General features: G+C 43.0%; 2 protein-coding genes and 1 pseudogene across 6 annotated transcripts in view; 1 reads left to right on the forward strand and 2 right to left on the reverse strand.

The window, feature by feature from the left end:
• Tpst1 (tyrosylprotein sulfotransferase 1) overlaps positions 1-25359 on the reverse strand; it is a 153805-nt gene that overhangs the window by 123284 nt on the left and 5162 nt on the right. The window contains exons 2-4 of the mRNA XM_074075779.1: positions 22104-22202; positions 18977-19071; positions 9224-9281 (exon numbers count right to left, since the gene is read on the reverse strand). The gene's annotated coding sequence lies outside the window, so the exon portion shown is untranslated. The remainder of the gene's footprint in view (positions 1-9223; positions 9282-18976; positions 19072-22103; positions 22203-25359) is intronic.
• Crcp (CGRP receptor component) overlaps positions 1630-25359 on the reverse strand; it is a 28951-nt gene continuing 5221 nt past the window's right edge. For 2 of the 5 annotated variants that reach the window (XM_020167397.2, XM_074075781.1), the window contains exons 2-6: positions 24957-24993; positions 22104-22202; positions 18977-19071; positions 9224-9281; positions 1630-3219 (exon numbers count right to left, since the gene is read on the reverse strand). In XM_020167397.2, coding sequence (XP_020022986.1) covers positions 3070-3219; positions 9224-9281; positions 18977-19071; positions 22104-22202; positions 24957-24993 — 439 coding nt within the window. In that variant the 3' untranslated portion in view covers positions 1630-3069. Of the gene's footprint in view, positions 3220-9223; positions 9282-9827; positions 9973-18976; positions 19072-22103; positions 22203-24956; positions 24994-25359 lie in introns of those variants that run through there. The other 3 variants (XM_074075783.1, XM_074075782.1, XM_074075784.1) reach the window with 2 other exon arrangements.
• LOC141424542 (small nucleolar RNA SNORA51) lies at positions 9591-9693 on the forward strand (annotated as a pseudogene).

The following is a 25359-nucleotide window of genomic DNA, read 5'->3' on the forward strand; positions in this document are numbered from 1 at the left end:
AGGATCTTGGTTTGAAATCAGCCCCAGGCAAACAGTTTGTAAAACCCTATACTCAACACAAAAAAGGGCTGGTGGAGTGGCTCAAGTGGTAGAACATCTGTGTAGCAACCATGAAGACCTGAGTTCAAGCCCCAGTACCACCAAAAAATAATTTAAAAAATTAAAAAAAATAAATTAAAAATCCCCCAGGACCTGAACAGTCACCTCATCAAACAGCTAAGAAGCCTACTGATAATGCTCAATATGGCATTTGACAGGGAGTTACAAACTGAAGCAATGATAACACACAAACCTGCTAGAAAGGCCAAAATCCAACACATTAACAAACACTGCTGGCTCTCCAGTTTGGGGGATTTCCTGGGTCTCCAGCTTGTGGGCACTTCTGGTGCATCTCAGCCTCTATAACCCCATGCATCATACTGTACCATAAATCTCTTCCTTGAGATAAATGAACCCGCCATGATGCACCCACCTCTCACTAGATGCCAAATCCTAAAGGCCGCATGTCATATGATGGTCGGTAAAGTGATGAGATGTGTTGCTTCCTAAGTAAACGGGCAGCCATGTGAGGCAACAGCAGCTTACCATGAAACTTTTAGGGAAAAGACGCAAAGAAAAGACATGGGTGAATACCAAAACTTCTTTCAAGAGCTCAGTATTAAGTACCGCAAGATGGATAACTAAAAAAAATCCTCTGCATTGGAAATCTGAGCTTTCCCCTAGAAATGTCCTAAAAACAAGTCTACTCTTTACTCAGGCTGGCAAACCAAGAAGACTGTGAGTTAAGAATAACACAGGCTGGGTGCCAATGGCTCTCACCTGCATTCCTAGCTACTCAGGAGGCAGAGATTAGAAGGATTGTGGTTTGAAGCCAACCCCAGACAAATAGTTTGTGAAACCCTATCTTGAATAATACCCAACACAAAAAAGGACTGGGAGTAGCTCAAGTGGTACAGTGCCTACCTAGCAAGCCTGAGGCCCTAAGTTCAACCTCCAGTACCACCCAAAAATGAAAGAAAGAAGAAAGAAAGAAAGCATCGCAGGATGTCCAATCACAGAAAAGGGGCCTCAACAATACCTTCATCGCAGGCCACAGACCCCACCATAGCTCATCCCAGAGCTGCCTGTCCCAAAAGGTCAGAGTAAGTGTCTGGACTGCACCTTAGCCTCTATGTTAGAGCAATTTGTCAGCTACAAGAACAGCATGCAAACAGACATACTTATTTTTTCTTTTTAAAAGAATAAGACAATCACATGGTCAAAATTAAAATTACACAGACAGGCCAGTTGTGGTGGTTCATGCCTGTAATCCCCCCAGCTATTTGGGAGGAAGATCTGAGATCGGGATGGGCAAAAGTGAGAGACCCTATCTGAAAAACAAACTAAAAGCAAAAAGACTGGCGGTGTGGCTGAAATGGTACAGCACTCATCTAGCAAGTCTAAGGCCCTCAGTTCATCCCCAGTAAAACTAAAACCAGTAAAAACTAAAACCACATGGAGGGAGATAAAATGAAAAGCAAGTTCCCAGACTCCTCAGCTCTCAAATACAGAAACAAAATTTTCTTGAAATACAATAAAGAATTTAGAATTAGATTTAACTTTAAAAAAAAAAAAACACACATTTTAGTGTTTAAGTCGGAGTTTACTTTTATTTCTCTCCATCTATGATAATACAACCTCTTCAAGGATTTGTAAAATGTCACAAGCTGGCAATCATCTGGAAACTATCATTAACCTAAACTCCACATCCATCAAGAAAAACCATCCAGCTCTTAGGTTAAAAAGAGAACATGAGCTGGTAAAGTGCCTACCTCATAGTGTGAGGCCTTGAATTCAAATCCCCCAACAACACCACTGAAAAACTAAGTTGCCTGTAAACAGATTCCCGCTGCTCCTCAAATGGTACAGTTAAGGTGGGCACAGCTACAGCCAACTGCTTGTAGGGTGGGGTGGGATTTGAAAAATCCTGGCTGTTACAGGGGGTCAGAAGTAACTCAAGTCATAACAGCACTGACAACAAATAATCTTACAAGATGAGCATCCACTGGGGAAAGAAATGTATATGGGCACTGTCTTCCCCAAGCAGGGAACAATGAAGGAAGTCAGATTTTGGTGGTATTCTGAGGACCTATGGTAACCATGTGTGGAACTTTTAAACTTTGCAAAGGCTGAATATTAAGAAGGTCTTCATGTGGTAATCATCTTCATAATTTAAAATAAAAAACTGATGCAACCTTGAAACTGTAAATTCAAATTTCTATAACCAATCTCTAGTTTGTTCACAAGAAGTGACTTAACTGTGCCCCCCTAAAGGTACAAAGGCAGCTCACCTGGTCTCTGCAGGCATCGCCTGCCCTGGGCTGCTGTTTCTCAGGACAGGAAACCACGGTGCCAGAAGCCAGCCAGCATGTATTTCTATTGCTGTTGTCACTCAGTCTGCAGTGCCTCCTCTGCTGGCCTCTAACATTTAAGGCTAATTAGGAAGCCAGTAAACAAACTTATACCAACAGAGGAGAGGAGAAAGGAGCCTTTAGACTCCAGGAAGGTTGGCTGGGTCCATTCTTCCTCATCTCCTTTTCTTATAGCTACTCTCAAGAAAATTTCTTGAGGTGAGCCAAGGTCAGTGGTTCATTTGACCTAGAGAACTATTTGCTGCTCTGGGAGCTTGCAGCCATCTAAGGAGACTCTTGTAACCACAGCACTCTGAGCCCCTGCTTGGGAAGCTCCTGGGAAAGCAGATGAAACCAATTAAAAGTATTCTGTCATCTGTGTACACAGACCTCCCCACGGCTGTGGCAAAGGCCACAGAAGTGCTTCTTCCTAGAGGGTCCACAGTCATTGTCCTCTCTTTGTCAGCTTCCTGCCCTGACCACTTCAGCCTCCCTTCACCATGTTTCTTCTCCCTGAGGCACAAATATTTCTTTTCAGCTCATTTCTGTGATTTTCCCAACTAAGCATGAAATTGGGCCTGTTAGGATACAGGGTAAGTCAAGTAACCACCCTCTGAATGTCCAGGAGATGGCCACAGGGCCTTTTAACTTCATGAAGGCCTGGGCCAGATGCATTCTTCTACGCTGGGTCCTCTTCATCCATTGCCACGTCATCATTGGTGTTTTTCTTCTGCTCAGCCTCAGGCCCTGCAGGGAGGATGCTCATGACAGTGTGGAGGAGAGCTTCAATCTGCTCCTCCGTGAGCCTTTCTTCACTCTCTTCCACCATCTGTACAGGGAAGAAAACCCTCAGGGTTGAAGGACAACATTTTTCTTTAAAGAAAAAGAACACTCTAACCAACCATTCTATGCCCATCCATATCCAGGTTCAGGTGAGTATGCTGTGTAAGCAAGGTAGAAACAGTTCACATGTATAGGCAGTCATCAGCACCTCCTTACGTTACAGACATGGTTGTTGGAAGTGTATATAGAGCTACTTCACATCCCAGGGTGCATTTCTACCTTGCTTCTAATTCTCACCTCCCTACACTCACCTGGAGCTGCACCTTGCACTTTGCCTTCTCCCATCACAACAGTCCCAAAGAGGGAAGAACTAGAATCTCAAGCAGCCCCCGAGTCTGAAGCTCAGCATCTAACAGAGTCCACAGTGTGGTTTGAATCTCAAATGTCCCCCCAAAGGCCTGTGTTGCAGGCTTGGTTGCCAGCTTGTGGCATCACTGGGAGGTGGCAGAACTTTTACGGAGGTGGGGCCTGGTAGAAGGCAGTGAGGTCACTGAGGTCACCCTTGAAGGGTTTATTGGGACTCTGGCCTCTTCCTCTCTCTCTGCCATGAGGTGAGCAGTCTGCCCTGCCACGTACTTCCACCATGATGTTCTGCCTTGTCACAGGCCTAGAACACAGGACCAAGTGACCATGGACAGAAGCCTCAGGTATTTTGTCATAACAATGGACAGCTCACTCGCATACTCCATGTGGCCATGGTCGCCTCCTGAGAACGCAGGAGTCTGACGCTGGAAAACAACCCCACATCATCCCATCAAAGGTCCCCTTAGAGCCTATTTTCTGACATGGTCCCAGAAATCTGAGCACACAATGATAACCACAATAACCAGCCAGTTTTCTTAACCTGACCTCTAACTCTAAACATAATGTGGCCAACCGCTTCTTAAGCCCAGTATGAAGGCAGCCAAGTCACTTAACCATGTTCACTCACGGGCACAAACCATCTGTGCCAAACCCTGTTTTCAGCTAAGGTATCTGGAGCCCTATTCTATGGTGTGTCCCACGGCAATCTCTGAAATGTGCGTGCTAGTACAAGAAATGCCAGAAAGAAATCCTGGCAGAGTTCAGTAAAGCAAGACAAGACTGACCTTACAATCCTGAAAAGACCTCAGTGTAACTGCCTCATTTCACAGACGATGGAACAGAAATTAAAGAAGTCATGAGACATGCCCATGAGCACACAACCAAAACAATGCATTCAATTCAGCTAAAAACATTTCCACAACTGGAGAGCAATCTTTGGTATTGGTATTCCTAGTGGGGTATAGCCAGTGAGAGCTACTACCCTTTATCCTGTGAAATGCAATAACTTTTCTAAAGAGGCAATGGCTCAGTAAAAAGTAAATCCTTTACTGATCAGAAACAAGCTGGATGCTGGTGGTTCACACCTGCAATCCTAGCTACTCGGGGGCAGACATCAGGAGGATTGCAGTTTGAAACCAACTCAGGAAAATAGTTAGTGAGACCCTATATCAAAAATACCCAATACAAAAAAGGGCTGGTGGAGTAAATCAAGTGGTAGAGTGCCTGTCCAGCAAGCGTGAGACCCTGGGTTTAAGTCCCAGTACCATCACAACCACCACCACCAAAGAAATCAGACTTTCAGAATTATGGTTTTAAAAGCAGTAACCTAACAGACTGTAGGAAGGAGGGAAAATTTGATCTCATTATTTAATCCACAGAAAAGATTATCTCCAAGTTCATGAATGACTGGTAAACACATCCCAACATTGTATCTGTGCAGACCTCCACAGTTTTATGAGGGGCCTTCTAGAAATCACTGCCTCCAGGCAGCATGGGGAGGTGGTTACACCCCAGCAAATCAATTAGAGCTGGGCAGGCAGAGGATCAGCAGCTCAAGAAGCCTTCACTGGGCTCCACAGGTCAGCTCCTAGTAGGGTGCCACAGTTAGCACGAAGAGGTTTCTACTGTTTCCTCTCTCAGAGATGTTATTCCCATGCTAGACTCCATCAGCTTGAGGGTTTGGCTGTGCGCCCTCAGAGCCGACTTCTTGAAGTCCAATCCCAACGCAAAATCAGGTATCAGCTAGGTGTGTTCTTAGCAAAAGGGCAAGAGTTTTCTAATTTTGCCAAATTTGGGAACTTCAAGAGTCTTTGTTAGCACCCAATCCTCAGAGATAATTAGGAACTCATTTTCAATCTAACATCTCCAGTCACAGGAAGAAAACCTAAGCTGAAAACTTACTAACCCCTGCTGGATCACCAAAGAGACAGAGCCCACATGAAGAAGTGAAGTTCAAGTTCAAAGCAACATCTCACTGTTCTCAGACACCAAAGGTTTCAAGTTGTTCAGGCAAGTGGGAAAAGGAAATCCAAAATATTAGCAGATGGGTCAAGAGAAATGATAAATTTTTGTCATACAGGGTTGACACTGACAGGGATTATCAATTTGGGATGGTGAACTCCAAATGTGACTGTTCCTCATTCTAAGCTGAGCATGCTGAAACCCACCCTCAACCCAGCACTTAGAGGCAGAGGCAAAAAGATACTGAAGTTCCTTTCTCGTAAGAGTCAAAACCTAATACAGGCTGAGCATTTCTAATCTGAAATGAGAAATGCTCTAAAAATCTGAAACTTTCTGAGCACTGACGTAACAGCTTAAGTGGATAGTTCCACACCTGACCTCACATAACCAGTTGCAGCCAAAATGCACTCAACACAAAGGCCAGTCACTGTGGCACATGCCTACAATCCCAGCTACTTGAGAGGATCGTGGTTTGAGGTCAGCCAGGGCAAAAAAGTTAGTGAGATCCCATCTCCAATCAAAAACCATGTATGGTGGCACATGGCTGTCTTCCCAGTTATATGACAGCCCGTAGGTAGGAGAATCAAGGTCTGAGGCTCGTCCTAGGCAAAAACTTGAGATCCTTAGAGAGCCTGCCTAGCAAGCACAAAGCCCCGAGTACAAACTTTCCAGTACCTCAAGGAAAAAAAATGCAGACACACCAAAAATATTGTATAAAATTACATTCCATCTATATGTTAAGATATACATGAAATTTAAATTAATTTTGTGTTGAGACTTATCTCCAAGATACCTCATGTATACTGCAAATATTCCAAAATCTCAAAAACCCAAAATCCACAACACTCTGGTCCCAAGCATCTCAGATAAGAGACCCTGGACCTGCAGTAACAGCAGTCACTTTCAACTCTTGTGACCCAGAACAGGTTGTTAATCTAAATGTCAACTTTCTCCAGTATCAAAGGAAAGGAGTGCCTAGTAAGAAAAACATGGGACTCAGGGGATGGTGTTTTGTAAGCCTCAGAGTCTAAGGCCTTTCATAATTACTGACAGGTGCCAGTGATGGCGCTGGTCAGCAATGGCCCCCAAGGCCACAGGTTTGCTGAACTGTTTTCAGGCCAGCAGGCTCAGACACTGCTCAAATAAACCCACAGCAGGGCACGCTGGCACATGCCAGCCTCACTTCCACACAGACCCTCTCAGTCAGCACAGCCACCAGAGGATCACAGCAAGTGGTGGCGGGACCATACCTGAGGACTGCAGCTTCTGCCTCCACGAGAGGCTCCCAACTGGACACATACTAACCATTGTCGAGCGCTGGGTGGCTTCCTCACCCAGGGAGAATACGGGCCACAGGATTAATTTAACATAGGGAGCTCCAAGTCCTTTGCACTTTCCACTTTACTCTTACCCGCCTCTAGTAAGAAGAGGTATGGCTTCAAGCCTGGTATATGATTTGCTACCTTTTGCAGCCAAATGCTAGCATGGGAAAATTTAGGCTATAGCCCGCTGGAAAACAAGAGTATTTATGACAGCCTCTCCACTCTGTAGGAAGAAGAGAACAATCTGGCCAAATGCCACCTTTTTCTCTCCTCACTGGATATGGTGGTCCATTTCAGATACCACCTGACTAGATGAAAGAACACCTGGAGAACTGGCCAAGCATAGCTTCTGGTGTGTGAGTGGGCGGACTGAGGAAGGAGACCTCCCTGTGGGTGGGAGCCATACAACTAGCTGGGGCCAGCAAGGAACTCCTCTACCCTTAGCCCCATTTCTCATTCCTGGACTTGGGACCTTCTCGTCTCATCATAACTTGGACTTCAGAGCTGCAGGACTCACACCAGTAGCCTTCTGGGCTCTCAGGCCTTTGACCTCAGTCTGACTGTCACACCACCAGCTTCCCTGGGGCTGAGGATTTTGCTGTTAGACTGACCCATGCTTCTGGTATCCCAGGGTCCTCAGCTTACAAGGTGGTCTATTGTGGGACTTCTCAGCCTCCACCATCCCATGGGCCATTCTCTTAATAAATCCCTTCTCACATCTGTCACCTCTGTCTCCCTAGAACTCTAATGTACCATGCAAAAGTACCTGCAAGGAAGAATGCAGTAAAAGTTCTGAACTAGACCTCACCAGGCATTCGCCAGTCCTCTGAACTAAAAAGGAGAGAGTACCTGTCCCTTCCAACACAGACAAGGCCCCTGGGACATGTCTAACTTACGCTAGGCACTCTTAACAGCAGCTCATCTACCACAATGACAGCTTTCTATGGGCTATGGGATGAGGTCATGTAATCTTCCTCATCCCTCTCTGTGCCTGTCACTCAGCCACGAATACCGTATGTTGTAGATTAAAGTTGAAGACAATACATGTGATCTTCAACCAGAGGGACAGGGGTTAGTTTCTTCCTGTGTTGTTTGCTTTTTCTCTGCTGTAAGTTGACTCTCCAAGTCTAAAGCCATACAATAATGAGGATACAAAAAAAAAAGAACCTCTTTTTAGCCTAAAGGCAAGTTCCTCCAGAATGGTTCCCCTGAATGGAAGGAATTTTCTAATTTAATTTTGAAGGACAGAAACAACTCTGAAAGATAATGAAGGTTTAGTCGAAAACTAAAGTACCCTACAATACATAAACTCTAAAGATATTAGATATTTTCACCATTTTCTTCCACAAAGAGCTGAACCTTTCTTTCTTTTTTTTTTTTTAAGACAATGTTTCATCACTTAGTCCAGGCTGGCCTGGAACTTTCAAGCCTCCTGCCTCAGCCTCCAGAGGGCTGGGATTACAGGCATGTGTGTTTAAGAGCTGAATATTTCTAAAACAGATTTTGGAAACTGCTTTCTTCTCATTTTATTAATTCACTAGACTGAAGTTTTGTTTTGTTTTAAACCTGCAATTAGATAGCCTGTTAAAATAAGTAGGTTACTGATGCTCTTCCCTGTAAATGAAAGAAAACTGGCAGTGTTCACTAGAGTAGCCACTCACTCAGTACCACTGGACCTCAGCTTTATACTCTCCTTAGCCCAGTTCATGCCTTCCACTCCCACTGGCTTCCCAGTTCTGAAGTCGTATGTTGTGATTGCAATTGGACTTTACAAAGGCTGAGGCTCCACTGAAAGCTGTTTAGAAAGTGATCTATGATGGTGGTATGGAAGGTGATCTGACATGCCACGCTGGAGACAGAAGAATGGGAGGTAACCACAGGTGGGTTGGAATAATGACAGACATTGCAGCCATGAAGTAGGGAGAAAGGAAGAAACACATGGAGTCAGATATAACAGAATGTAGGGACAGCTCAAGTGAAGTAAAAGGAAGAGGATTACTCCTAGGGTTCTGGCTCTGCAAACTCAGCCAGGAAGGGGAGAGGAAGAGACTATGTGGGAAAACGCATGTGAACAGCTTTCTGTTGAAGGGTGGGAGACACGATGAGCTTAATATTTTCATATAACATCTGGTTGGCAGCAACCCCCACAGGAAGCAATGGCCAGGATGGCCTGGGACACCAGGGGAGAGACAGTGCGCCCACTCCAGGGGAGGGATTCAATCCCCTCCACTCTTCCACTTCCCTACTCCATGCTAACTCATCAAACTGTGAGGTCTCCTTTCACCTATAAAGCGGGGGTTGGGCAGTCTCAAAACAACCCCAGCTCTTGGCTTATTCATTCTCAGTCTTTCGACATCACAGGCCCAGGAAGCCATCCCCCCAACTTCAGGCTCCCACACTCACCAGCTGGATCTCAACAGCAGTCATAGGTCTGTGATTCAGCAGCTGAAGCTTTTCAGCTCTGTCAAAAGAAAAGTACAAAGCATTTAAACTCTCATGCTCCTAAGGACCTTGGGTCTTGACCAAGTTGTTAGAAAAAGCAAAAGTGGGAGAAACACTGCAACATGGCCCTCAGTTGCTTCACCTGTAAAACCAAAGAGTGAGAGCAGATGAGCACACTCAATGGCACAAATGTGTACAATCCCAAAGGGTCCTAAGGCATGATGGCCATGCCTGTAATCCTAGCATTCAGGAGGTGAAGGCAGGAGGACTGTAAGTTTCAGGAGAGCTTGAGGTACATAGTGAGACCTGTCTCAGAACACCAAAAAGTGACTTCCTATTTCTTCTAACAGGCTGTGTTCTTACACTAACTGTATAGAAAGAGACATCTCAGTCCAGGTCCTGTGCTTGGTCTGCACTGTGATACGGGGTGGGACAAACAAACAAACAAACAAACAAAAAGACACAACAAAAACCTTGCTTTTCAAAGTTGAGCTTTTCAAAGCTCAAAACAAAGCAAAACACAAAAAAACTGGGAGTGGTAGTTCACGCCTGTAATCATAGTTACCTGAAGGTCAAAATCATAGTTCAAGACCAGCTGGGGCAAATACTTCTCAAGCCTCCCCCATCTCCAAACTAGAGCAAAATGGACTGGAGGTGTGGTTCCAGCAGTATAGTGCCTGGTTGCAAGTGTGAAGCCCTGGGTTCAGACCCTGGTTGGACCAAAAAAAAAAAAAGAGTTCATCTTTTTTTTTGTTGTTGTTTTGAGATGGTCTCACTATGTAGCCCAGGCTGGCTTTGAACTTGCCATCTTCCTGCCTTAGAGTCTCAAGTACTAGGATTACATGCATGTGCCTAAAAGTTCATGTTGACTATGTGCTTCCACTAGACACGTGATTAGGAGACAAAACGTTCACAATGAGGATTATTCCATAACAGCTTCCCCATAAATGGTAGTCACTGGTATAGCAACTGTAGTTCTACTCCTCATAATCCCCCAGACATAGACAAAAGAGATGAAGGAACAGACAGCCAGGGCAGGACCAACACAAGCAAATGTCCATGGGAACCACAGTTCAGAGTTTTAGGAAACAGCAGCTAAAGAGGTGTGACAGGAGGCTGGACAAGACATACAGGGTCAACAGTACAAGCCTGGATGCTACTCTGCAGACACTGGAGAGATGACAAGCTCTTTGAGGTTCTGGTAGTAATCCTGGAACCATTAGACAAGGGGCCAGCCTGGAACACTCCCAGGATAGAAAATGAGGCTCTGACCTGGGTAGCAGTGGCAGCAGGAGCAGCAGGGATGGCAGTGAGAATCTGCACATCAGAGGCTCCTGGTAACCTCGGGCCTTCCAGCAGCCCACTTGGGATGGGAGGAAGTGGGAGAAGCAACCAGGAGTCAAAGTCAGTCTGAATGTTTGGAAAACATGTATTACTTAAAATTGAGTTTGCAGAACTTTGACAATTACGCAGAGGTGTCCATCAAGAGCTTGTCTAGTTTGAGGTCTAATTTGGTATAGCACTGAAGCTAGCTTTATGAGCAGGGAGCAGTCAATGTGAAGCCATGGCATGGATATAGTGGCCCAGACACCACCTATGCCGTGAGAGAACCCAGGATGGAGCACCGTAGAGCACGGCCACCTACAGGGCCAGTAGGAAAGGCAGAAACAAGGAGCAAAAGAGGGAAAGGGAAAGCCTAGCAGAGTGCTGTTAGGAAATCAAGGGAGAAATTTCAGGACAGAGTGATCGTCATCAACAGTGTTAAGTGCCCAAGAGAAGGAAGAAAGTCGATAGCATAGAAGTCACTGATTTAAAAAAAAAAAACCTCAGCCAGGCACTAGTGGCTCACACCTGTAATCTTAGCTATTAGGAGGCAGAGATCAGGAGAACTGCAGCTCGAAGCTAGCCTGGGCAAATAGTGTTTGAGACACTATCTCAAAAAAACCCATCACAAAAAAGGGCTTGTGGAGTGGCTCATGGTGTAGGCCCAGAGTTCAAACCAAGAACGGCACAAGGAAAAAAAAAAGTCACTAGTATTCTATGCAAGCAGATCAGTGGAATGATAGCTGTGTTGACAAGTAGATTTGTAGGGACTGAGGAATAACTGGCACAAAAAGTCTCTTGACAAAACAGAAAGAGAAAAGCAACTGCAGCCTGAGGAGCGTGAGTGGAGAATGCTGCCAGCTGGAAAGTCAAGGGAAAGACCCTCAAGCTTGAGTCCAAGTTTCCAGAAAAGGGGCTCATGGTCCACCGAGGTCACAGCACAGTGGCAAAGGAAAGGCAAAGCTGGGAGAATCTGAAGGGAGGAGAGTTCATTCTGGGTCATATTCTCAGTGAAGCAGAAGTGGAGTTTCCCTGATAGGGCTGCATGTGAAGAAGGACACAAAGAAGGCTGCAGAGAAAGAAACTGCCAGCATGAGGAATGCAATCAGCAGGCCCAACTGTGATGGAAAATCTGAGCCCTTGCTCAAATAAAAGTATTATTTTTGGTTTTGTTCTGCTTTTTAACTATCACTATCCAACGGTATGAATAAAGAATAGAGAAGAGCACAGGAACAGAGAAAAGACACAGTAGATAAATGAACTCAGCCCCAAATTGGTCAAAGCCGAATTCAGTTCATCAAACAGTCATTATTCTGCCAGGCTCTGAACGACTGGAAAGGTTCCAACGGACACAAAAAGTCTCCTAGCAACAGAAACATTCACAGCCACTCTCCAAGAAGCCCAACTCTAGGTCAAATCAGCCAAGCCAGCTCCCTGTCCTATACCCAAGAAGCTGAACAGGCTGGAGTAAGTCAGAGCCACATGTGCCACATGCCCTGGTCCAGGAATGATGGAGACAAGCTCTCCCTTGGATTCAAAACACAGTGTATTTTTATTGTTTCTTTCTCAATTCTCTGCACTTTAGTGCTTGCCCCAACTGATCACTGACACTGTTCTTGCTAAGGGGCCCAGTGGCCCCCACACTGACTGATGTAGTGGCCAAGTCTGTCCTAATTACCCTGTGTCTATGATCACCTGACATGGCTCTCACTGCCTCCTTTAAGACCTCCTATCAGGAGGCAGAGATTAGGAGGATCAAGGTTTAAGGCCAGCCTGGGAAAATACTTCTCGAGACCCTATCTCAAAAATACCCAACACAAGAAAAGGCCTAGTGGGGTGGCTCAAGTGGTGCAGTGTCGGCCGAGCAAGCTCGAGGCCCTGAGTTCAAACCTCAGGACCACAAAAAAAAAAAAAACCCTTCTATCCTCATGGCCTCCTCCACACTGTTCCACTCTTTCCCAACTGTCTTCTCTCTTCCTGGCTACTCCTTTGTCTCTTTCGACGTTTTCCTCTTTTGCCTGTCTTGAGCATTCTACTGACATCCTTTACCCCGACCCTCTTACCAAGTTCCTCATCCAAATCTGTCTTAACAGGTACTATAGGTTTTGCCCAAGAAACCCATGTTCTCAAACTCAGTGACCTGAGTTCCAGACCTTTGCAGCTGAGACAGGTCAGGCCTACTCTGAACAGCACACCCCGAAGTGACCTGACTCCCCTCTCCGATGAGGCAGCGCCTCTCTGCACATCTTGTCTTGATGAAGAGCCCAAGGCTAGCAGCTGGAGGGCCTCTAATCTCCACCCACCACTGCCCAGATTCAGTCATGAGCATCACTACTACCTCTATTAAGAAATCTGTGTCCTCCCCACCATTTCCACAGGCTCCTCCCTCCTGCTAGAGGACGGTGCCTCCACCTTCAGGTCTGCTGCACTCCTAAAGCACCTTTTCAAAGAGGAATCTTGTCATCTTAGCACCGTACACTCTCCTCACAGATTTTGGTATGAACTTGAGTTTCCTTAGCTCACCCTAGAACCCTTTGCAGTCTTGTCTTTGTCAGTCTCTCTTTGTCACAGGGCTCTACTTTCCCCAAGTGCTTCTACTGCAGTTTAACTAAATGCAAACTCTGTAGAGAAAAGCACCTGGCTACTTCCTGATACTACATTGTCTCTTCTATCAGAAAACACTTCCTCACCCAACTCTGTCTGACTGTTCCTCTACATTAAAACCATGGCCTCCTGAACAAAAAGCATGCTCAAATTCTGGTACTTTAGTGCCACTCCAGTACGTCCTCACTATCAAAGGACTTACACTGGATTCTTCTCTGTATCCCCAATACCTGATATAAAGCTGGATGAGATTAAAGCAATCTGACTATAAGTTAAAGAAGGAGCTGAGGAAGCTCTGAATTCCAGAAGTACGAGAGAGAGCCAAGTCCGAGAACTCTAGGAGATATGGAGCAGGATGCTAAGCTCCACACACAGACAGAGTAAGCAGACTACACACTAGGGAAATCTGCTCTGAGCCTTGGTGGTTCTGGAGGACACGGTGCAAATATGGTGTTGAACCCCAGGAGTAATTTGTGCACAGAAAAATCCCTTTAGGGGATCCACAGTAAATTAGTTTGGGAATGAGATACTAGTTGACAAGGATAAAGAAAGGAATAGAATCAAAGTAATGAACAAATATATGATTGTGGTAACAGTCATTTCTTGCAAGTGGTTTGAATTTGAAAGCATGCTATAGTGAAATGCTTTGAGGGCTGGAGTTGAAGCTCAAGCCCCAGCATACCACCCTAGTAAGTGTGAGGTCTTGAGTTCAAACACAAGTATTGCTAAAAAAAATGGAAAAAATTCTTGAATCCTTAATTGGTTAATGTCTTCCCTTTTACTAAGTGCTTGACTGTTTTCCTACATTACAACAAATACAATTTGCATTTACTTTAACTCTTTGTACTTTTACCTTTTGGGTTCTTTTATCTGTTAAATAAAAGCTACATGAGGTCAGAGATCAAAAAAAAAAAAAAAATCCCTTTAGGGATGCAAAGTTACTTACAGACCTGACTAAGCTGGGCGGTGAAGGTATGTCTCCTCTGTTCCTGGAAGATTGTCTCAGAGGAAAGATCTTGGGATAAGAGCTGGGGCTACAAGCCAGGCATTGAGAACTAAATGCTTCAGTCAAGAACTGACATGATTAAAGAACCATTTTGGGGGGCAGGAGTGATTGTAATAGAAGGAGGTTACACTAAATAAAAAATTACATGGGCTATAACGTCAAAGTGACTTAGAGTTGTGCTCCAATCCTACCATTTTTCTGAATAAAGCTATGAAGTCATATGAAATAAGGTCCCTACCTTACCAGCAAAGACATTAGTGACTTTTAAGCAAATTAGTACAGCACCAGAGTTTGTCCGGAAGAACTGGACCAGTTACAGCCATTAACATGGACCTCCTCTCCCTGAGAGCATGGTAGAAAAAACACTATTGGGGATACTCAGATCTAAGGACTAAAGGGTGCATCATGGGCTGGGGATATAACTCAGGAGTACAGTGTTTACTTAAAATGTCCAAGGCCCTGGCTTTGATCCCCAGCACCACAAAAAAGAGAGAAGGTGGGGAAAGCACATCAACAGTTCCCATTATAAGTGTGATCCCTGTCTAGCATAAAATGGCCCATGTCTTGCCAGTTATTTGGTGAGTAACCCCTGGATCACCAGGCCAGGGGCAGGAGCCAGCCATGGTGACAAAGCTGGCCAGCTCCCCCTACTGGCTACTTGCTGTACAACACTGCCTGCAGCTTCTGCACTGGCAGTCATAGATTTAACTACTTAATAAAAGGCAGCAATTAAAACATCACAAAGAACTTTATAAACCCTCATCCACAGAAGGAAAAACGGAGCTGAAACAAGACCTGTAAATATTTGAGTCTGCTTTAATTATGGAGATCATGACCAATCCCAGGTCAATTTGCAAGGTAATTTCCACTTGTTGGTTTCTTGAACAGTAGCCAGATCCTTATTTGTACTGGAAAAGATGCAGGGATTAAGAAGCAAAACACCAGTCCAGACAGACAGACTAGAAAAAGACTTAAAAACCAACCACCAAGACTTCTATTGGAGACAAGATGGGACAAACCCACCAAAGTCTGATCACAGTGAAAAATCTCTGGATAAAATACAAAGGCAATTAAAAGCAAGCAAAAGGTGATTGGGGTTGGGGGGAACAAAACAGAAAGAGCCACATGAGGAGGAGGATGAAAGTGAATTTCTGAGGGTTATTTCCCTCTTTCAGAGCCTTGGGCCTAGTGTAGGCACTGAACAGAGTTGTGGCAGTAGATCCACAATAACTTAAAAAAAAAAAAAAAAGAGTTCAAACTCCAGCACCATAAAAAAAATGAAAGAAAAGACTTCAAGAGAAATCCCAGCTTTGGTTTAGAAGACTGAGAAAGGGACTCCTGAGAGCTGGAAATCCAGGAGAAGCTCAAACTCAAAGCAGAGTAGCAGCAGCAGGTAGAGCTAGGAAGGAAACCCTCTAGTCCGAGAAATGTCAAAGAATCCCCCCTTCTTTCTTCCTTTCCTCTTTCTCTCCCTGCTTTGCCCTTGCATCCTTCATGGTAACGGCCCAGAGAAGCAAGCTAGTTATACCTGCACTCCAGTGTCAGGAAAAAAAAGACCCAAAGCAGCAGCACAAATGTTTTAAAAACCCAGAACTGACGCAGTAATCTATGCCCAGGGAAAGCAAGACTGACTTAAAGTCTTAACCTAATTGACAGTGTTGACTGTACACTACCCAACAAATAATAACAAAAACCCCAACAATATTAACCAGGGGCTTTTAACAGGAAACAGAGTCTAAACTCCTTGAATGTAATCTTCACAATGCCCAGGATATGATTTAAAATTACTTCAACCAGGAAAGTCTGACTCATTTTCAACAGAAAAGATAACCAGCAGCTGCTAGCCCCATGCTGATCCAGATGTTGGAATTATCAAAGATAATCGAAGATACTGTAACACAGGGTGAAACTAAACATTCCCAAAATGAATGCAACAGGAGTTCTAGAAAAGAGATGAAAGTTATAACAAACATCAACAGATGGACATTTCAGAAGTAAACAGTATCTGAAGTGAGAACTACACTAGTGAGTTTCACAGGAGACTGGAGAGGACAGAAGAAACTGTGACCTCATAGGAGGACAGAAATCATCCCAATGAACAACAAAAAGAAATAAGAACAATGCCTCAGAGACCTGCAGGACAGTATCAGAGCTCTTAACAGCTATATTTTTAAAGCTCAAGAAAGAGAATGGGACAGAAAAAAGTATTAAGAAATAACAGTTGAAAACTTCACAAATTCAATACAAACTTACATAATCAAGAAGTTTCACAAAAAAACAACTGAAAAAAAGAGCATAAACACTCAAATTCGCAAAAGACAAGAAAAATCTTGAAAGCCAGAAAAATAGTGAAACATTACGTACTAAGTGATCACAAATTCCTAATCAGAAACCATGATGGCCAGAGACACTTCAAAGCTCGGAAGGAAGAAGACTGCTTGACCCAGTGAACTACTCTTCAGACAGGAGAAAGCAACTCATGCTCAGCAGCCAGCAGCTCTGTTCTACAAGAGCTGAGGGAACAAGACAGAATGGAACTAAAAGAAATGGCAACACCACAAAAAAGACCACTTTTATATGCAAATTCTTTCAATTCTCTCAAGTTCTTTAAAATATGTAAGAGAATAGAAGTAAATGTTAAAACACTGTCAGTAGCATTTTCAATGCACACAGATTACATGCCATAAATATGATCATGATAACATGAAGAAGGTAGAGACCTCTAGACACATTAAGTCATAAAACAGGAACTCTGCACTAAAAATGATTAGGTATGCATATGGTTATGATGTATGATGACACACTCACTAGAAATAAAATATACAGAGACATGGCAAAAAGCCAAGAAGCCGGGCACATGTGGCTCACATCTATAATCCTAGCTATTCAGGAGGCAGAGATCAGGAGGACTGCAATTCAAAGCAAGCCCAGACAAACAGTTTGCAAGATCCTATCTCCAAAAACCCATCACATACACACACAAAAAAAGGGCTAGTGAAGTGGCTCAAGTGGTAAGAGCACTTGCCTAGCAAATGTGAGGCTCTGAGTTCAAACTCCAGTACTCCAGTACCACAAAAAAAAAAAAAGGCCAAGAGAAACTAAAAAGACTAAAGGACAACAACCATATGAACATCCTGACAAATTCACCATCCAAACTCAGCCATTTTACCTTGCTAAACCTTGATAATTGAGGAAAAATCTAAATCTTCATACCTAATGGTCAAAGACTAGATTTGTTCCCGAGATCAGGCACAAGGCAGGGATGATGGTATAATCATCCCTGTACTTAAAGCCACTGACCCACACACCCAGAAAAAAATTAAATAACAAATTCAGATGTTAAAAAAAAGATATACTATATGATTCTACTGTATAAGGAAGTCAAACTCACAGAAATAGCAGGTAGAATGGCGGCTGCAGTAGACAGAGCAGAGCAAATGGGAAGCTGTTTAAAGCACAGAGAATTACAGTTTTGCAAGATGAAAGTGTTATTCAAAATTGGTTGCATAAGAATGTAAATACTTAACACTACTGAACTGTACATTTAAAAATGGTTAAAATAGTAAATTTTATGTGTGTTTCACTATAATCAAAACTAAAAGGTGGCCCAGGCACTGGTGGCTCACGCCTGTAATCCTAGCTACTCAGGAGGCAGAGATCAGGAGGACAGTGGTTTGAAGCCACTTTGGGCAGAGTTCACAAGACCTTACCTCGAAAAAAACCCATCACAAAAAAGGGCTGGTGGAGTGGCTTAAGTGGTAGAGCACCTAGCAAGAATGAGGTCTTGAGTTCAAGCCTCAGTACCACAAAAAAAGAAAAGCTAAAAGGTGACACACACACATTTGGAAGATGTTTGTCCTTAGAGCTCATCTAGAGTGGAGGCAGGGGAGCAATGCGCTTGGTTTACTGTGTTCCATCTGTGTGTCTAAAAAGAACACCAAATGCTTCCTCCAAAGGAAAATTACTGATCATCCTGAATGGGGTAACAAAAGCTTCTGAAGGGTTGAGAGTGTAACTCAGTGATACAGCAACTGTCTAACATGTGCGAAGCCTTGAGTTTGATCCCCAGAATTGCAAAAAAAAAGGAAGTTTTTGGAACAGTTTTCTTCTTGTATAAATGACTGATCTATTTGATCTATGATGTTCTTAAATTTTATAAGCTGAATTTACACATGAAAAACCAAAAATAACTAGGCACTACAAGAGCAGATGAACTATCACCATGCCACCTTTGGTGTGTCTCAAACAGACACAAATGCTGTTCATCAATTTTATTGATCAACTTATAAAGGTACCTTTTATCCAATCTGGCCCAAATGCTGGGTGTGATGGACCATATGAACTGGGACTCCAAGAAAAGACTCTGAGATAAAAACACAAAGTTTGTGCCTGTAGAAGGGTGTAGAAGAGCCTGTATGTCTAACTCACAGTTGTCTTGTCCACAGTATCACAATCTTATCTTTAAAGAGTACCGTGTGCCAGGCACCAATAGCTCACCCCTGTAATCATAGCTATTAGGAGGCTGACATCAGGAAGATCACAGTTCAAGGCCAGCCTCAGCAAATAGTTCACGAGACCCTATCTTGAAAATACTCAATGCAAAACATTGCTGGCGGTTGGCTCAAGTGGAGAGCGTCCTCATAGCAAGATGCCTTAAGTTCAAATCCCAGAGCCACCAAAAATAAAGATCTTATGTATTAATTATAAATCCAAATAGACATTGCTGAGGATGACTTTTCACTGTGTGTCACTCTCTTCCTACTTAAGATATCTTTACTTACTTGGTCAACTTGTGGCTCTTCATTGCTGTGAGAAATTCTCTGACAACCTCAGGACTCTGGTGCCTGCATGGTGTTTTTGATATGTACTTTAATGTCTACAAAAAAAAAAAGGAAAAGGTAAACAGAGACAGACAAATGTGAAAAAACAGAAAGCAATGGCTATAATTTAGCTTTTAAAATTTTCTCTTAAGAATCCTCTATAACTAGGTGTAGTGACTCAACTGTAATCCTAGATATCTGAGAAGCAGACAGCAATCAGGAGGATCAAAGTTCAAGGTCAGTCTGAGTAAAAAGTTCTTAAGACCCCATCTCAACCAGTGGCTGGGCATGGTGGTAAACACTTGTCATCTCTAGCCAGGCAGGGAGCATAAATAGGAAGACTGTGGTCCAGGCCAGGCCAGACATAAGTAAGACCCTGCCTTAAAAAAAAAAAAAAAAATTTAAATTTTATCATTTTTACATTTACTCACATGTGTATACATTGTTTGGGCCACCTCCCCCACCCCCAGGGCCTTCCCCCCTTCTATGCCAAGTATGGTGGTGCACACCGTAATACCAGCACTCCAGAGGCAGAGGCAGAGGCAGGAGGATCTCAAGTTCGAGGACAGTCTGGATTACACAGTGAGACCCTGGTAATTAAATTTAGTTCATATCAGAATTTTATTTTCGTCAATACGAAATGGTATCCTGGATTAGACCCTAGAACAGAACAAGGGCAGTAGTGGAAAACCTGGGGAAATTCAAATAAAATCTTCGATTCCATAGTATGGACCAATGTTAATGTCTTACTTTTGAAAATTGTACCCTGGTTATGTGAGATGCTAACTTTAGAGAAAGGAAGGGGAAGTGTCCAGGGGAACTCCCAGAACTATCTTTGTTACTCTTCTGTAAGAGTAAAATCACTACTGAAATAATTTCTTTTTTTAAATGGAATCCCACTTGGACATAATTTCAAATGGAAAAATAAACAGTAACCTTAAGCATCCAAGTCTCTCAAAAGCACAAAAATCAAATGGGTCTCAGACTCCTCCCCACCAACAGACAACACACATAATACCTATGTAAACCATACTCTTGGGCTCTCTCAAATAAAAAAATGTTGGTTGAGTTGTGACAGATGTTTCCCAAAAAAGGTATTAGGACAACTACTAGTGCAGAGTCAGTTAGCAGTTAAGAGATATGACCATGGCATCAGCACTGAGTGCATTTTTGAGGGGGTTGGGGGTTGCTAGGGATGAAACCCAGCGCCCTGCGTGGGCTAAACATGTGCTCTACCACTGAGCAATACCTGCAACCCTAAGAGCATTTTTTAATAATGAGAATTTGGGGGAAGGAAGGCTAAGGTGCTTACAATAATCCCTATAGTGACTACAGGTAAGAGGAACAGGATTTTGCAGGTGGGAGAGCTTTGGGACAGGAGGGCGTCTATAGAGAAGTGCTTGCTGCTTCTGGATGGGCTGGGGCTGTAAGCAGGAGGTGATAGAGCCTAAGTGGTCCTGATGGAATTTGAGTTAAGGTTTAACACACATTCAAGAAGGCCCCTAGGTGCCTGGCCTTCCCCCATCTGTCCCTTTCATCCTCCAACTCTCATAATTAAATTTATGACATGTTGGAATTTTTTTTCCTATCAGTATAAAACCCTACAGAACAAAGGTGAATCCAAGAACTTCCTATTCAGATGAGTTGTCATTCATATTAAGAACACTAGAGGGGCTAGTGGAGCAACTCAAGTGGTAGAGCATCTGCCTAGCAAGTGTGAGACCCTGAGTAAAAATTCCAGTGGCTCCAAAAAAAAAAAAAAATACTAGAAGCATATGTTCTCTGTTCTTAAGTATAAAAGTCTAAAAACACTTAATGTCATAGTAACTTTCCTTATGGAGCCATTATTAAAAGAAATAGCTTTAGGAAAATCAGAGTGGCAGACTTTAAATCGATTAAGGGTATAGACTAAGTGCTTGACGATTTGAAATCTGGTCACAAAACTAATCACCAACAAATATTTTTTCCTTTAAAGATAAACTACATAATGAAAGATAACATGTTGAATAAAAGAATGATAGTTTTAAACACATGATTAAATGAGCAAAACTGGATGAGGTGGGATGGTGATGAAAGGGCTAAACCTTTCATTTTCCTAGAAAGGGATGATAGTAACTTAATTAAAGTTTAATAATGTTTTTGGAAACAAATTAAAGGTAATGAAAACCAAATCCCCTATAGAGGCAAAAATCAGAATTAAAAGGAAATAGAAAGAAATCATTCAATTAAAATGACATATAAAAATCAAATATCACCTAACAAATATAAACTTTCTTTTTTAAGGACAAAAACATAAAGCTGGGGGAGAACACAGCAAAATGTAAAACAGATCCTGTGATTATGAATTACTTGTGCTCTCTTCTTTATGCTTTTGGCACTTGCTAAGTCTATAACAATAAAACTTTGCATTGCTTTTTGTGTAATAAAGAATTTGGCTTTTTGCCCAAAGAGAAGTTCTGTTCTTTGTCCTAGGCATCTGGAGAAGGCGTCTAGCCCAGGGACAGCTATGTGTAACAGGCCTATCTTTCCTGGGCCCTTGGTCATCCTGGACAGGTTTAACTATGTGACAGGGTAGTGGTTGGTCCCATCTGTGGTTTTAAGATGAAGCTGGCTACTGATAAGAACTGTAGACACTGAGGCCTGGCCGAGCTTCCCTGGTTACATATTGCCAGACTTCAGAAGAATAGCATATCTTGACTCCATTGGAAGCACGAGGGAAATTCTGTGTTTGCTGTTTCTCCTAGACTCTGTCCCTATTTTCCTCTCTTGGTCATTTCCCTGCAACAAACCATAACTGTAAATATAATAGGTTTATTTTAGTGAGTTCTGTGGTTCTGGGTAGGAGTCCCCAAACTTGCAGTTAGTGTTCAAAAGTGAGGGAAGTCTTCATAACTTTCTAGCTTTGTGGCTGGCTGACCCTTGCAGTTGGCCAAACTCCTCCCACTTTTATAAGCAGAATAAACCTGAATTACAGTAAAACTACTCCAATCAGGTAAGAGGTGCTCTTGTCTTGGAGGCCAGTGACCAGCACAATGAACTACCCTACCCCAAGGGCAGCTTGGGCAGGCCCTGCAGAGGCCAGGCTTACTTCATAGGTGATGGAGTTCAAGTTCTGTTGGCCAGCACTGTGCTTATTCTTCCCACTTTCTTTACGCTGCTCTTTCAGATCAGTTAGTAACTGAAATACCTAGGAGGAGATACACAGAAGATTTTTGTGAGTAAATATGAGAAACGTTATCTATTACAAGCTCAGGGGTTTGGAGGATAATCAGGTAATAAACCCCTTTATTCTCAAAAGCCTGCCTTGCAACTCTTGGCTTAGAGCAAATCTGAGTCCCAGAAGCATGTGTCATTTAAAAAAAAAAAAAAAATGCTCTTTTAGCTGGGCACCAGTGGCTCGTGCTACCCAGGAGGCAAAGAACAGGAGGATCACAGTTCAAAGCCAGTCCAGGCAAATAGTTCCATGAGACCCTATCTCAAAAATACCTACACAAAAAGGGCTGGTGGAATGGCTCAAGGTGTAGGCCCTTAGTTCAAGCCCCAGCACCGCAAAAAACAAAACAATAAAACCTCTTTTATTCAAGTCAAATAATAATAAAATTCATTAGCTTACTTAAAATAGTTAATGCTTCCTATCAATGTAGACTGTATTACTAATCTCTGATCTCAAAACTATAGAGTATTTAGAAGCAAATTTTCCTAAAATAAGTATTTTTAAAAAAGGGTTCTGTCTAATATGTAAAGAACTAGATTTTATATAATTTTATAAAGGAAAATTTGTAAGACAAGTGATAAAGTACAGTTCACAAAAAAATAAAAGAGAAATAAATAAATAAATAAATGAGGACTGGAGGAGTGGCTCAAGTGTTAGATAGCCTGCTTTGCAAAGCATGAAGTCCTGAGTTCAAATCCCACTTCCACCAAAAAAATATAAATAAAGGAAGGGCTAAGGTATAGCTTAGTGGTAGAGCACTTGTGTAGCACACACAAGGCTGAGTTCAATCCCCAGCACCACAAAATAAATAAATAAACAAAGGAAAACACACACCCCCAAGGGAAAAACAAGTGCATTAGTGCTGGATGGGATCTTCTTCCTGGTTTCAGTCTAGCAGCGAATGGAGGAAAAGACAGGCTCACAGACCATTACCAGATACAGTGCAATCCCACCACGCTTGCTGTTCTTTTCAGAAATGACAAAAGACTCAGTGGACACAATGTTTTCCCAGAGGACCCAACACTCAAACATAGCAGAGTTCAAGCTGGACAGGGGGGTCCCAAAAGTCAATGGCTCGGCCAGCAAACATTTCCTTCCTGTTATGAGCAGCAACCATCTAGGATGAGCCTTTAGGAAGAATGTTGCCAACTGTGTCTATTGTATATATACACTGTGTTGTAAGGGGAATGACAGAGGTGACTCCATTCTGGATGAGAGAGGCACTTTAGAACAGACATATAAAAGGGATGTGAGAAACAAGTTTCTTACAGACATAACAAGCCTCTCACCAAAATAACGAAATGCAGCTGCACAATGTGAGTAGTGGGCCCCAAAGCCAGGACAAGTTGGGCACACTCCCAAGGGCAGAACAAGCTGACCAGACCTTCTTAGAATGCTGAGTTGGATAAGCGAAGAGACGGATGGGGTGGCCAAGTTCAGCGAGAAGTTGACTCGATGCCAACCAATCACAAATATAGTTTCAAGGCAGAATAGCTGGACCTAAGCCAGTTAGTGTCCTGTATCATCTCCCAGACTCCAGCTATTGTTTGGCTTAGCTCTTTCACTAAGTCCCACCCATCAGGGTGCTTTGCTATCCTTTCAACACACTTGCTTGCCTTTACACTTAACTCCTGGTCCAGAGACTTCAATCATTGACTATGCCAGGACACGAACGTGGGAACTACAATTCATATCACTATCACACAATGGCGATCCAGACCTCCTCTAAGTCTTCATGAGCTTATAGACTTTGACATATGGAAAACTGACAGTGAATTTATGAATTTGTTTTTCAGTACCTGGAGTTATTCTATCAGATAATTTTGCTAGTCCCAAACTGGACCCAGGCAAAATTAGGAGACAGGTAAAAATCTATTATATTTACTCTCTCACCAACCTCTTTCCTTCTTTCTCCCCTTTTCCCCAGCAGCTCTAATTTAATGCCCCCTCCAAATTATAAATCTGGTAATTCCTACTTATTATTCACAATGGTGAGTCAACTAATCTAACTTTCAAAACAAGGACGTGAACACATCTAAAACTATTTAAAGATCAAAATGATAACATGAAAGCATTTTATAAGGGTGATAATTAAGAAAAGGAATAAATTTATCTTTTTTTTTTCCTGGTACTGAGGTTCGAACTCAGGGCCTACACCTTGAGCCACTCCAAGGTGTGATGAGTTTTTTCAAGGTATGGTTTCACTGATTATTTGCCAGGGCTGACTTCAAACCTTGATCCTCCCAATCTCTGCCTCCTAAGTAGCTAGGATTTACATGTGTGAGCCACCAGTACCCAGCTTTAACTATCTTAATAGGAAACTCCTGTAGACAGAAATGTCTCTAAAACAGCTGCTTTCAGCCTGGGGAACATGGTTCAAGTGGTAGACCACCTGCTTAGCAAGTGTGAGGCCCTGAGTTCAAACCCTAGTACTGCTAAAATTAAAATAAAATAGATGCTTCCATCCCATGAAGGCATCTCAGATAATGACTTATAACCTCTGGGATATAGGGAAGGTTACCTACTATAAACAAAAGTCTTCCTAGCTTCCCTGAAGTACTGTGTATAATTTGCCAAGCTTACAATACTCCAAGGCCAACTGGACCAGCTGTCTTGTTTTAAAGTGGAAAATCAGATGAGCCCACCCATTTCTAACCAAAACCAACTCAACAATCCTCATGCAAAACTCTGAGGGGAAATGCGATGGTCCACTTCAGGGGTATTTACCTCGTAGTTACTGAGCAGTGCAGAATTTGCATCCTTCCTGAAAAAGAAAAGCAAGCCATCATCAGTGTGGGCTCCACGGTCTTTCTGGGGGTTAGGTGTCTGCTAAGCAATTCCTTTATTGAGATCCAGTCTAGGAACTGGGAGCTACAACCTAAAACTGAGAACTGTCCTAGATCCTATGTGGTCTCGCTGGTGATTTCAGAGAAGATTTTCCTTTATATAATAGCCATAGCAGATCACACACCCATCACCAAGTAGGTGACTAAGAAACTATACTTATCCCAAATCTATGTAGGCAGAAGGTAAGAGAAGTCTGACACCAGGCAGAAGGTAGTTACAGGAAGAACACAGGGGCAAAAGCACAAGGCAGGGAGGGGCTCAATAAACAGTGTGGTGTTAGAAA

Source organism: Castor canadensis, chromosome 6, assembly GCF_047511655.1.
Source record: "Castor canadensis chromosome 6, mCasCan1.hap1v2, whole genome shotgun sequence".
NCBI classification, from domain to species: domain Eukaryota; kingdom Metazoa; phylum Chordata; class Mammalia; order Rodentia; family Castoridae; genus Castor; species Castor canadensis.